Below are 13,172 nucleotides of genomic sequence, written 5' to 3'. Positions count from 1 at the left end.
AAGAACATGTAAGCCAGTGCGGCCCATTTGCTTCTGGATGCAAATTTTGATTCTGCCAACAAACTGTCCTGCAGTTTGGCAGAAGAAAAAAATATGTATGTTAGGGTTTATTTCATCTGAATAAACGATTTATTTATTTTATTTTATTTTTATTTTTTTTGATGGGGAGAACTCGCCACCGGTTGTGAGAAGGCCTCACACAACGCATATCTTTGTGATCCTACCGGCCAAGTGGCCATTATGAGTATAGAAAGGGATACTATAGCCATATTTAAAGAACATATATTATAAGCCAGCGCGGGCCCATTTGCTTCTGGATGCAGCTTTGGATGGGGAGAGCTCGCCACCGGTTGTGAAAAGGCCTCACACAACGCTTATCCTTGATCCTACTGGCCATTATGAGTAGAAAGGGATACTAGCCATATTTAAAGAACATGTAAGCCGGGGAGCCGCCGAACACGAGGACTTTACGGTCAAACAGGAACACACGATCCGCATGCTCCAGCACTGATGTCGTGAACGAGATCTTTACTATCGTCAGGTGCGTTCTGTATTTCTGGAATATTTGTCAAGTTACACAATTTGTAGAAATATACATTTCATTCATTCATTTGTGTATTTTATTCTTAAACAATACATAATCATTGTGTCTGAAATCACATCAAAACGAGGCTCTACGTCAGAGATAAATCTTACTAAAGTTATAAGAAATATAACAATGGACCAATCCGAACTTTACTGCATATCTATAGAGTAATCTGATGAATACTTACCACTATTTTGTCATTGATCACCGAGATGTATTTTGCACCATCAATAAAAGATTGTATAAATACGATCTGAAAGATGACAATAAGTAAATTTTAAAGCAGCATATGTTTTAAGCAAAGCGTTTGAAGCACAGCAAAACAACTGTCACATCATGTTTGCGATGTATGCAACCTCGCAGTGTCAGGGAGCCGGCCGCGGAACGGAACCGTCAGTACTTTTGACACCCTTCGGCCAAAACTCCTTATTGAAGGAACGTACATGTGGTTCCATAATTAAAACAATGGCCCAGCAGAATTGTGCCCTGTGGTAGGCCCATAAATTTCGCACATAGGTAGATATAGATACATATAGTGCGACTTACAAGACGTTCGCGCGTCTTGTAAGTCGCACTATATGAATGATTTCGTTTTATATTCCTATCTCATTCTAACATAGAAACGTACGCGTGGTTCCAGTATCATGGCGATGGCCCAGCACAGCTGCGCCTTGTAGTAGGTCCCTAGATTCCGCACATACACGTCCCGAACCTCTTGCAAGTCGCATTCTTTGTACAATCTTGGAGTGTGGATAAGAGTGTAACCTTCGATTTCTTCGTCGCTTTGGTCCCAGAGGCATAGCTATTAGGAAATAAAAGGTCACATATCAATAAAGTACTATATTTTCAAAAAAGGAGTATTGCACACAAGAATGTCGCTTGAGCAACGCCATTCTTGTAATACCCACTGAGTATGACTGACCCGATATCGCGTGAGACATGATAACCAGAATTAATTTCTAAATTTTAAACCCCCAAGGTTTTTTGGGTGGCAACTTGGCAAGACTCCTGTTAATAGTGAACCTACTGACGAGTCACATCAGTTATGCTTGATAAAAAAATTTAGTTACTAAGTGTAATAAGTATGTAATATGAAACCGAAGACGTCACAATAAATGTCTAATGAGTTTTTCTTTACTTATTTGAAAGAGCAAAATCATGTGTGTGGGTTTTGTGTGCAAGAATGTGTGTGAAAGAAGATAGAGAGAGACAGCTAATACCTGAATAAAGAACTGCAAAGTTTCTTGCACGCTCAGCTCAGCCACAAGGAAACCCAGGCGATGGCAGTACCCCAGCATGCCTTGCATAGCCGCCACGCGCTTGTCCGCCTTTGTAAGGGCAGCCATATCGTTCCCCAACATGTTCACCGAACCGTCATCCGGTAGGGTTAAACCTGGAATGGTTAAATTTAGCGTAAGACCTGCACGCTCAGCTCACCAAGCAGGAAAACCTCGCAATGGCACTACCCAAGCAGGCAAGCAAGCCTGGTATGACCGCCAGGTGCTTGCCTGCTTTGCTTAGGTCGATCCCTAACATGTTCACTGAACCGTCATCCGAAAGGGTTAAACTCGGAATTACATATTTAATCACACAAACGGGTCTACCGCGAAATAGCTTCATTGTTTTTACCTTAAATTCCAACGTTTCAGCTGAGTTGCAAACCTGGAATTCACAATTTTTTTCGACAGGGACTAGTCCTGTAAGCGACGGAGCTACCAACCTCTGTGCTGCACGCGTGCTGGCAGCCTGGCCGCGGTACGGATGCCGCTACCAGCAATTTTTCGCATATTGACGAATGATCGACAAATATTTAGTTTGCACATCTTTTGTAAATTAAATGTGTAAACAGCTTTTTTGGCAGGGTCACTACCAACTAGGCCAGATTGGTCGTCAAAATAATAAATTTACTGACACTATTCATTTGTTTAAAGAGGACGTTCCACCTATTACCAACGCAACTGTTTTTTGTTTCTTGATTAGAAGAAAAAAACTTTACCAGTAATTAGATCCTCAATCCTAAGCAGCATACGTTCTTGAATCTTTTCGGCGAAAAACAGCGTGTATTCGCCTCGGTACACGTCTAGAGTGACTCTCCGAAGTATCCCAATGCCCATAACACTCTGTATAAAGTGAAAAAATAAAGTATTATCAAACCAGATAACTTCTTCAGAATTTTTAAAATTTCGGGGAGCTGGTGGAGGGTTAAAAAATGTGGATCTGGTCATTTTGGTCCAAGTTAATGCTATAATTTTTCTATAACTTAATCTGACAAAATTATTTGTAGGTACGCACTTCCTTAATCTGATAAGATAAGATAATTATTTATTTGCTGACCATCACAAGTTCGACGCCCGATTTTGACATTGAAACCGTCAGATTAATACGTACAAATATAATTATCAGATTTAGTAATAGCACAATTATAGCATTAATTTGGACTAAAATAACCAAATCCACAATCTGCTTAGCATTTGTTGACCCCCCCTACCGACCCCCACAAACCAACGGCTCAAGTGGTTAAGGTAGACTCCTCGGGGTAGCAAGCACTCACATCTTAATCTGATGCGCTCGAGTAACTACAAAAATCCCCTCTTGGGCTCCCGGACTATGTAAGGGGTATTATCATGCCGCGATCAGAAAGGGATTAGAAATAACAGATTTCCATACACTTACGTCAAAATCAATATGGATTGACAGCTATCTCAATCCCTTTCTAATCGCGATTCAGTAATAGTATCTGCTTTAATGTTTAGTGTCAATGTCAGGTTAAGTTTCCGATTTAGGCCACAAAATGGCAGATCCTCCAACGCGCACGGTCCTTCCTTATTAGTCGTACCTTAGTCACGTTATGGAAAGAGATAGCTTTGGCGACCAGCTCATCGACTTCTTGAAGCGCGTCCCGCTCATTGCCAAGGGGGTTCTTAATGGCGCGTAGTTTATTCTTATCCTGAAAGAGTATTAATAAAATTATAATTTTGTCAGCCAACATAATTAATACGGTTTATGATCTATATGCCAGTAATCCAAATTTTAATACATATATTGATCGCTTAAGGCACACCTCGTACACTGGCGATCAAATGTATGAAACAGACGCGTTCCTAGTGTTCCTATGCACATAGCCTAAGCTCGTGTAGGTGAACGCGTACCATGCTTGTGTGAGTGAGATAAGACATTGTAGGGTAACTGTGAGGTAACCGAGAGCGGGTGGGCGGCACTTTCAACGGGAGGCAGGGAGCGTCCATACTGTACGCTAGTACTCTTTATTATACTGTGTTTAAGGTATAGAAGGGTCAGAGTGAGGAAACCCACGGCGCGGTGGTTCTAGCAGCTGTTCATCTATGGGTACCTCAACCTGCTTGAAGATGATGGACCTCCATGACACCTGGCCGCCCACGGCGCGGTGATTCTAGCAGCTGTTAATCTGTGGGTACATCAGCCTGCTTGAAGATGATGGACCTCCATGACACCTGGCCGCCCACGGCGCGGTGATTCTGGCAGCTGTTCATCTGTGGGTACCTCAGCCTGCTTGAAGATGATGGACCTCCAGGACACCTGGTCGCCCAGGGCGCGGTGATTCTGGCAGCTGTTCATCTGTGGGTACCTCAGCCTGCTTGAAGATGATGGACCTCCAGGACACCTGGCCGCCTACTGCGCGGTCATGCCCGATCGTGCGCTGCAGCAGCATCAGCACCCCGAAATACGCGAGGATCATGATGATCCAGATGATCAGAGTATCGTTCTCGTATACTTTGGTGTGTTGTAGGCCTTCACCTGTAAATGACATATGCACAATTTACCTAAAGTAAGCGAGAAGCGAGTATCTACGAGTTTTATAATTGAGTTTACAATGAATAAATCAACGATGATCAAATCTGGTCATTTCAACGTGGGAGTCCAACCCACATCTTTGGATTGCCGGTCGGTTTGGTTGGTTTGGATCGGCAATCCAAAGATGTGAGTTCGTAATCGTTTACCGTTATCCCGTACAAACGCGAATTTACTGCAGATTTGTAGGCATGGAAGTTTCTTTTTCTGTCACAATTGATGTGTAAAATGCTCTTTAAAATAGGTACCTAATCATCGACGTTTCAAACGTTGAAAAAATGTAGGCAATAAGTATATACACAAAAAAACCTTGTTTGTACGAGACAGCTCATGCAATGTCCCTCCAGTGCAATGAGGATGCATCTGAGTAAGCTATGAGGATATGCGAAGTGAAGAAGGAAAGCGGATCTCCGTAGCTGGTTTCCAAAAGAGACGCCAAAGATACAACCCAGACCGCAAAGCCAACCTGCCAATCGCTTACGCTCCGTAACGATCGAAACGCAATCTGTCACTGTCGCACTAATATGGAAGAGTGATAGAGAGACACAAAGCGTTTCGTTGTCGAAGCGATAGCGATTGTCACCTTGGCTAGGCCGGCTGATATAGAGATCCTGGCTAAAATGTGAGATGCTCACGTCCAGTTTGCAGGAGGGCGAAGCGATGGAAGCCATGCACTAGACCCAGCGGCGGCAGCAGTATGTGCAGCACCACGGTGAAGCTGGTGGTGCCGTCAAAACCATGGTGGACCAGCAGGTCCGCCAGGAACAGCTGCAGGACCGTGAATAGTGCGGACCAGATCGCGGCGATGTGGGCTGAGGACCAAAACACATATCGAATTAACCCTTGCGATGTGGTGATACGAATCCGGCACTCACTGAGCAATTTGATTATTTAAACTTTTTTTATGGTCACTGTAGAAATTTAATAAAGCCATACAGAAGAGATCAAGCTGATTCTACTTCATTCGTTTTTTGGGTTTCTTTAGTGCGAGAGATGAGTGAATTTAACAGATTTGTGTTGTTCTTTGGTGACAATGGGTGTCCCCAAGTGATACTTGTAACGTGCGATTTCTGACGTAACTTTCGTCCCTTTACTATTCTCTTTTTTTCTTAGCGTAGTGAGTGTCTCATTGCTGGGCAAACGCCTCTCCCCTGGTTCTCCATAACTATCCCTATCTTGCGCTTACTATTCTCACCGAGAAATATTAAAGATTATAAGAACGCCGTAACAGGTTATTCGTATAAAGATACAAGCAAATCTCGTCCTTATGGTAAGCGACAATAGTTATTTGTACAACAAGTGATCAAAGTTTGATATTTCTTCGAGTGCTTATTTTGAGTCCCGTGCAAGCGAAAGATTCTATAATTAATTTAGAATCTTGAGCGTAGTAAGGGACTCAAAAGCGCACGAGATGTAAATAACTTTGATCTCGTGTAGTACACAACATTTTTCACCTCAGCGCAGTGAGAACATACCTATTAGACAACTTGAAAAATGTAATCCTTCTTCATCACTTAATACCTGCACTCATGTTTTCTTAAGATATACAAACAATTAAGTTTAATTACCGCAATGGAACACAAAAACAAAACGTAGTAATAAATTCCAGTAAAATAATATAGAAATAACAAACATTAACTGACACTTCAATCGACCATTTTTTTTTTGTAAAAAAAATCTTTGTAAGATACGGTCCGAATTGCGGATACGTACTATTTGTCAACTATGGTAGAAATTCTTAAAAGTAAAATAATTAATTTTGCGTGATGATCTGTGTATTTTTTGAGTTCGTTATTTTAATTGCACAATAAAATACCTAAAATATCGTATTTTATCAGTTTTTATCAAATCTTAAACTTTATTTTTATTTATTAATTATTAAGAATTCATACTCGTACGTGGTTTGGAACGATGCGGTCTGAAGTTTTTCGGGGGTCTATTATAAACCGTGAATATACTGTTGAATGTCGTTTTAACTTTTTTTGTCTGTTTCTTTTTGCTAACAGTGTGAAAGGGACAGAGATAATAGAACCCAAGTATTTCGATCTTTTATTAGACCCCGCATGTTGAAATGACATTTGACTATAAAGGTCACTTGAATGTCATTTTGTCTCACTCAGTGAGCAAAATCGCATTTTGCTCACTGTTTTTAAGAATCAAAGTACCCTTGTTCGAGCTGCTGAGGTGAAAAAACCTTTGACTAGACTTCAACATATATAATATTTTATAACTGACTGATTTTAAAAATAAATTATACTAAGTACTTTCCTAAACGAAAACTTACATTTATTCTGAAACATACACATGATGAACGCCGTCATAGCCATCACAGTGATATAGATAGCCACGAAGAGGAAGGCGGTGAATATCCATACCCATCTGAAGATGAGTATGAGCGTCAGCGTGGCGAGGATGAGGATGGGCAGGCACGTCATGTGGAGGTACGACAGCCAGCCGAGGTAGACGCACGCGGCGCCTACGTTACGCATGCACAAGGCGCGCTGCAGACGATCAATAGGGATTTGAAAATAATTGTACAGTCAAAGAATTAAAACTACACATTTTGTCACAGTGACAATGACAACAGTATGAGGTCTCTAGCGACTTTCAGGTTGATTGTCACATTGACAAGGTTCGATGTACGTACTATGTACTGTGTACGTATATTAATAGTCTCAAGGCCTAATATTGAAGGTTGCAATTAGAGTTCGGAGATAGTGAAACACACGTGTGATACGTTAACTAGTAATTTATTGACTGAAGCTTTCAATCCATCGCGGGCGCAGCCGCGGTTATATTAAGTTACATATAGGTAAAATAGGTAGCTATCCATTCATGTGTGCCTACATTCGGAATGGTGTAAATTAGACCCACTTCCTATTATTCGATTGAGCTGAAATTTTACATGGAGATTGCCATCTTGGCTAGGACCCTGTACGTACTTTATATTCCTTGGAGGTCTCATGGACCACCAGCTCCGAGACCTCCATGACGGGTGGTATGAAGGCCACCGTGAAGCACAGAAGGACCCAGACCATGGCCTGTCGCACCGCCTCCTTGCGCATTAGAGGGGATATTGGCATCGCTTGCAGTTTTATCTGGAATAAAATTTATAGGCAATTATTAATTATAATGTTTATCGTCAGGGCCCGCGTACTTTAATGCCGTTGACGCAAAAATGACGTCACGCTGCATAGAGTATGATCTGTATGATTGCAATTATTATTTTGTCATAATTAATCATTTTTATTATGGAAAAGAAAATAGAAGCATTTGAAATGTGGCTATATAGGCGTATGCTTAAAATCTCCTGGACCGATAAAGTTACGAATGTGGAAGTACTTAAAAGAATGAAGAAAAAATTAGAGGTTTTGATCACGGTAAAAAGAAGAAAAATATCATACTTTGGACACATATACAGAAATGACAAATATAATATACTACAACTAATATTAGAAGGAAAAATTGATAGTAAAAGGGGAAGGGGAAGAAGGAGGGTCACCTGGCTTGACAACATTAAAAAATGGACGAACGTGGATAACACAGCCATACTGGCAAGAATGGCTAAGAGCAGAAGAGAGATGGCAAAGGTGGTCGCCGACGTCCGTTAGGGCATGGCAAATAAAGAAGAAGAATCATTTTGACAATGAACCTCTGCAGATAACCGATATCGATACTTGAAATAATCAGTACGATGTCTAATTGACTTTTATCTTATTGTCACTCAACTAAATAACTGCAGCTGTCAGATTAAAATAATACATAAAATAACACAATAATTGATATATATTTATTTGTTAGGTATTGTTGGAAAAATGTAAATAGGCACAATGTCATCTTTACACGAGTTTTGCAACAGATATCCGTTTATAATTGTAAATTACGAAAACTATTGAAGTAATTTGTACATGATTAAAATGATTGACGACTAATGATAATAATTACAATAATCTTTAATAGAAAAAAACCGACTTCTCTAACTACTAGCCTGGACCCACTTAACGGCGCTTATACTTTATTTGGTAATATAGCTGGTCAACCAAATCTTGTCAGTAAAAAAAGGCGCGAAATTCAAATTTTCTATAGGACGATATCCCTTCGCGCCTACATTTTTCAAATTTGCCGCCTTTTTAACCGACTTCCAAATCTAAAAGGAGGAGGTTATCAATTCGGTTGTATGTTTTTTTTTATTTTTTTTTATTTATTTTTTTATGTTTGTTACTCCATATCTCCGTCATTACTGGACCGATTTTGAAAATTATTTTTTTGATTGTATGTATATGCATACAGATTGGTCCCGTTTTTGTCAAAACCCAGTTCTGATGATGGGATCCATGAGGAATCGAGGGAACTCCTCAAATCTTAAAGGCACACATATAGTAATTTTTGTATTTTTATCAACAAATCAAGCATATATATATACATTCAAAAAAGTGACATTTGATGAAGTGGAACTGCTGATGATGATCAGAACGGAACTCTTCAACGATGCATAGCACACGTCTGACGATTTGTCCTCTTCGTTATGTTTGTTAAGCAAGTTAAGTTTTTAAGCTACATTTTTGTCAAGCTCGAGTGCTGATGATGGGATCCATGAGGAATCGAGGGAACTCCTCAAATCTTAAAGGCATGCGTATAGAGATTTTTGTATTTTCATCAACAAATCAAGCATATACATAAAAAAAAGTGACATTTGATGAAGTGGAACTGCTGATGATGATCAGAACAGAACTCTTCAACGACGCATAGTTCACGTTTGGCGATTTGTCCTCTTCGTTATGTTTGTTAAGCAAGTTAAGTTTTTAAGCCACAATTTTGTCAAGCTCGAGTTCTGATGATGGGATCCACGAGGAATCGAGGGAACTCCTCCAATCTTAAAGGCATGCGTATAGAGACTTTTGTATTTTCATCAGAAAATCGAGCATTTTCATTAAAAACTGTCGCATTTGATGAAGTGGAACTGCTGATGATGATCATAACGGAACTCTTCAACGACGCATAGCTCGCATTTGGCGATTTGTCCTTTTCGTTATGTTTGTTAAGCAAGTTAGGTTTTTAGGCACATTTATGTAAATCTCAAGTCCTGAACATGGTATCCATGAGGAATCGAGGGAACTTCTCAAATCTTAAAGGCATCCGTATAGAATTTTATATATTTTCATCAGAAAATCAAGCATTTACATTAAAAACTGTGGCATTTGATGAAGTGGAACTGCTGATGATGATCAGAACAGAACTCCTCAACGACGCATAGTACACGTTTTGTGATTTTCAATTTCGATTTTAACTTGGATTGGGCCCCGGACTCCGGACTCGGGCCCGTACTCGGACTCGGACCCAGACCCGGACCGACCATATTACCAAATAAAGTATAAGCACCGTTAAGTGGGTTAGGCTAGTAGTTAGAGAAGTCGGTTTTTTTCTATTAAAGATTATTCTACTGTCAAGATCTGGTTGACCAAGTATATGTATACATTTTATGGTAATCATAGTGGTATATTTAGTTTAGGTACCATAGTGATTTTCCGGGTCAAGGTCCGGGTCCGTGTCCGGATCCGAGTCCGGGTCCGAGTCCGAGTACGGGTCCGAGTCCGGAGTCCGGGGCCCAGTCCAAGTCAAAATCGAAATTCATAATCACAAAACGCGCCCTATGCGTCGTTGAAGAGTTCTGTTCTGATCATCATCAGCAGTTCCACTTCATCAAATGCCACAGTTTGTAATGTAAATGCTTGATTTTCTGATGAAAATATATAAAATTCTATACGTATGCCTTTAAGATTTTAGAAGTTCCCTCTATTTCTCATGGATCCCATGTTCAGGACTTGAGATTGACATAAATGTGCCTGAAAACCTAACTTGCTTAACAAACATAAAGAAAAGGACAAATCGCCAAATGCGAGCTATGCGTCGTTGAAGAGTTCCGTTATGATCATCATCAGCAGTTCCACTTCATCAAATGCGACAGTTTTTAATGAAAATGCTCGATTTTCTGATGAAAATACAAAAATCTCTATACGCATGCCTTTAACATTGGAGGAGTTCCCTCGATTCCTCGTGGCCACATGATGGGAATCATCAGAACTCGAGCTTGACAAAAATGTGGCTTAAAAACGTAACTTGCTTAACAAACATAACGAAGAGGACAAATCGCCAAACGTGAACTATGCGTCGTTGAAGAGTTTTGTTCTGATCATCATCAGCAGTTCCGCTGCATCAAATGCGACAGTTTTTAATGAAAATGCTCGATTTTCTGATGAAAATACAAAAATCTCTATATGCATGCCTTTAAGATTTGAGGAGTTCCCTCGATTCCTCATGGATCCCATCTTTAGAACTCGAGCTTGACAAAAATGTGGCTTAAAAACTTAACTTGCTTAACAAATATAACGAAGAGGACAAATCGTCAAACGTGTACTATGCGTCGTTGAAGAGTTCCGTTCTGATCATCATCAGCAGTTCCACTTCATCAAATGTCACTTTTTTGAATGTATATGCTTGATTTGTTGATAAAAATACAAAAATCACTATATGTATGCCTTTAAGATTTGAGAAGTTCCCTCGATTCCTCATGGATCCCATCATCAGAACTGGGTTTTGACAAAAACGGGACCAATCTGTAAGCATATACATGCAATCAAAAAAAAAAATTTCAAAATCGGTCCAGCAATGACGGAGATATGGAGTAACAAACATAAAAAAAAATAAAAAAATAAAAAAAAACATACAACCGAATTGATAACCTCCTCCTTTTAGATTTGGAAGTCGGTTAATAAAACTATTTGGGATCACCTATATGCAGCGTGACGTCAAATTGATGTCAACGGCATGAAAAGTACGGGCCCTGTTTATCGTAAATAAAAGTATCTTATTCTTAAAAAAAAAAAAAAATTTAACCGGCCAAGTGCGAGTCGGAGTCGCGCACTAAGGGTTCCGGGTTCGCAACAAACGGTAAAAAAAACACGTCAACATCAATCACTTAAATATTTAATGTATACACCAAACGCTATTGTTACGCCATTTAGGGTTCTAGCTAAATTGGACATTCCAAAGCGTAAGTATGGAACAACTAATTTAGCTAGGACCCTAAATGGCGTAACAATCGCGGAGCGTGTAGGTACCTATTCTGTTTTTATTTATTGTTAAAGCGGCAACAGAAATACATCGTCTGTGAAAATTTCAACTGTCTACGAACAACTATCTCGGTTCATGAGATACAGTCTGGTGACAGACAGACGGACAAACGGACAATTGGACAAACGGACACACGGACAGACGGGCAGACAGACAGACAGACGGACAGTGAAGTCTTAGTAATAGGGTCCCGTTTTTACCCTTTGGGTACGAAACCCTAAAAACCAACGTAATCAATCGATTTTGATAAACATATCTAAGAACCACACCGCTAGAAAACGGTTTTAGGTAGGTAGGTACTTACCTAAATAAGTTATTTTCCAGCTTATCTGATAACTGATAAAATAACCTAAATTTAGGTATGTACCCAACATAAGTAATACTTTAATCTATCTAATACCTTTAAACGAGCAATTCTTGTTTATTTATTTATTTATTTATTTATTTCGGGGATCTCGGAAACGGCTCTAACGATTTCGATGAAGTTTGGTATATAGGGGTTTTCGGGGGCGAAAAATCGATCTAACTAGGTCTTATCTCTGGGAAAACGCGCATTTCCGACTTATTAATATGTTTTCCGAGCGAAGCTCGGTCACCCAGATATTATTATATAAAATGAAGTGAATGATGAACTATAGTAGGTACATTAATAAATAAAATACATTTTATAACTACATACAGCAACCCTTACTATAATGCATGTCTGGAGACATAGTTTTAATATAGCTATTACGATTCATGATTAATCTATCGCTAATATTGTAAATTCGCCGTCAGATACAACGGAGTAGCCAAGGTGCTCAAAAATATCTGAACAAGCAGTTCAAGGTATAATAGAAGCTTTGTTTAGATATTTTTGTACCTTGGCCCTTGGCCCCCCTGATATATTTGATGGCGATTAAACTAAGTAATATCTGGGAGACCGAGCTTTGTTCGGAAAACATATCAAAACTCAAAAATGAGCGTTTTCCTAGAGATAAGACCTAGCTAAGCTAAAGTCTATTTTTTTATTCGGTAGACTAAAATGACATTTCATAGTATGAACATCATGTGTCATTTCATACTATGAAATGTCATTTTAGTCTACCGAATACAAAAATTGACTTTAGATCGATTTTTCGCCCCCGAAAACCCCCGTATAGCAAATTTCATCGAAATCGTTTGAGCCGTTTCCGAGATCGCCGAAATATATACATATATAAATAAATAAATAAACAAGAATTGCTCGTTTAAAGGTATAAGATAAGATAAGATATGACAAACACACACAAAAACATACTGCTGTATAAAAATATTACACCCATGACGTAAGAGGTAGAGAGGTATCTTGAAGCAAGCGATAATTTCGCACATGTTGTCATCGGCCGAAATAGCTCAGTTGGGAGAGCGTTAGACTGAAGATCTAAAGGTCCCTGGTTCAATCCCTGGTTTCGGCAACCTGAATCTTTTTTATTTATTTCGTATTATTCAATTATTTTTATTTATTTATTTATTTACAAGAAAGATTATTGCACAAAAGAAAAACCTTATTACAAAAGACGGACTTCATGCCATAAGGCATTCATCATTCAACCTTAAAAATTATTCGATTATTTCAACGCCAATTTCTTTTATTTGTGGCCAAAGC

The 13,172-nt window shown here is 39.3% G+C and overlaps 1 protein-coding gene and 1 non-coding gene across 2 annotated transcripts in view; one reads left to right on the top strand and one right to left on the bottom strand.

Moving 5' to 3' along the window:
- Window positions 1-13,172, bottom strand: part of LOC134647546 (ABC transporter A family member 4-like) — a gene marked incomplete at its 5' end in the record, with an annotated part of 44,929 nt that overhangs the window by 23,988 nt on the left and 7,769 nt on the right. Inside the window, 10 exons of the mRNA XM_063501899.1 lie at window positions 421-556; window positions 774-839; window positions 1,215-1,388; window positions 1,798-1,979; window positions 2,583-2,706; window positions 3,423-3,533; window positions 4,191-4,360; window positions 5,050-5,226; window positions 6,699-6,915; window positions 7,357-7,512. Of these exons, the coding sequence (XP_063357969.1) occupies window positions 421-556; window positions 774-839; window positions 1,215-1,388; window positions 1,798-1,979; window positions 2,583-2,706; window positions 3,423-3,533; window positions 4,191-4,360; window positions 5,050-5,226; window positions 6,699-6,915; window positions 7,357-7,512 (1,513 nt within the window). The remainder of the gene's footprint in view (window positions 1-420; window positions 557-773; window positions 840-1,214; window positions 1,389-1,797; window positions 1,980-2,582; window positions 2,707-3,422; window positions 3,534-4,190; window positions 4,361-5,049; window positions 5,227-6,698; window positions 6,916-7,356; window positions 7,513-13,172) is intronic.
- Trnaf-gaa (transfer RNA phenylalanine (anticodon GAA)) lies at window positions 12,909-12,981 on the top strand. The gene has a single exon. It is a non-coding gene; the product is annotated as a tRNA-Phe (tRNA).

This window comes from Cydia amplana, chromosome 4 (genome assembly GCF_948474715.1).
Source record: "Cydia amplana chromosome 4, ilCydAmpl1.1, whole genome shotgun sequence".
NCBI lineage: Eukaryota > Metazoa > Arthropoda > Insecta > Lepidoptera > Tortricidae > Cydia > Cydia amplana.
Note: the sequence above shows the minus strand (reverse complement) of the source record. Positions and strands in the feature narration are given on the sequence as shown.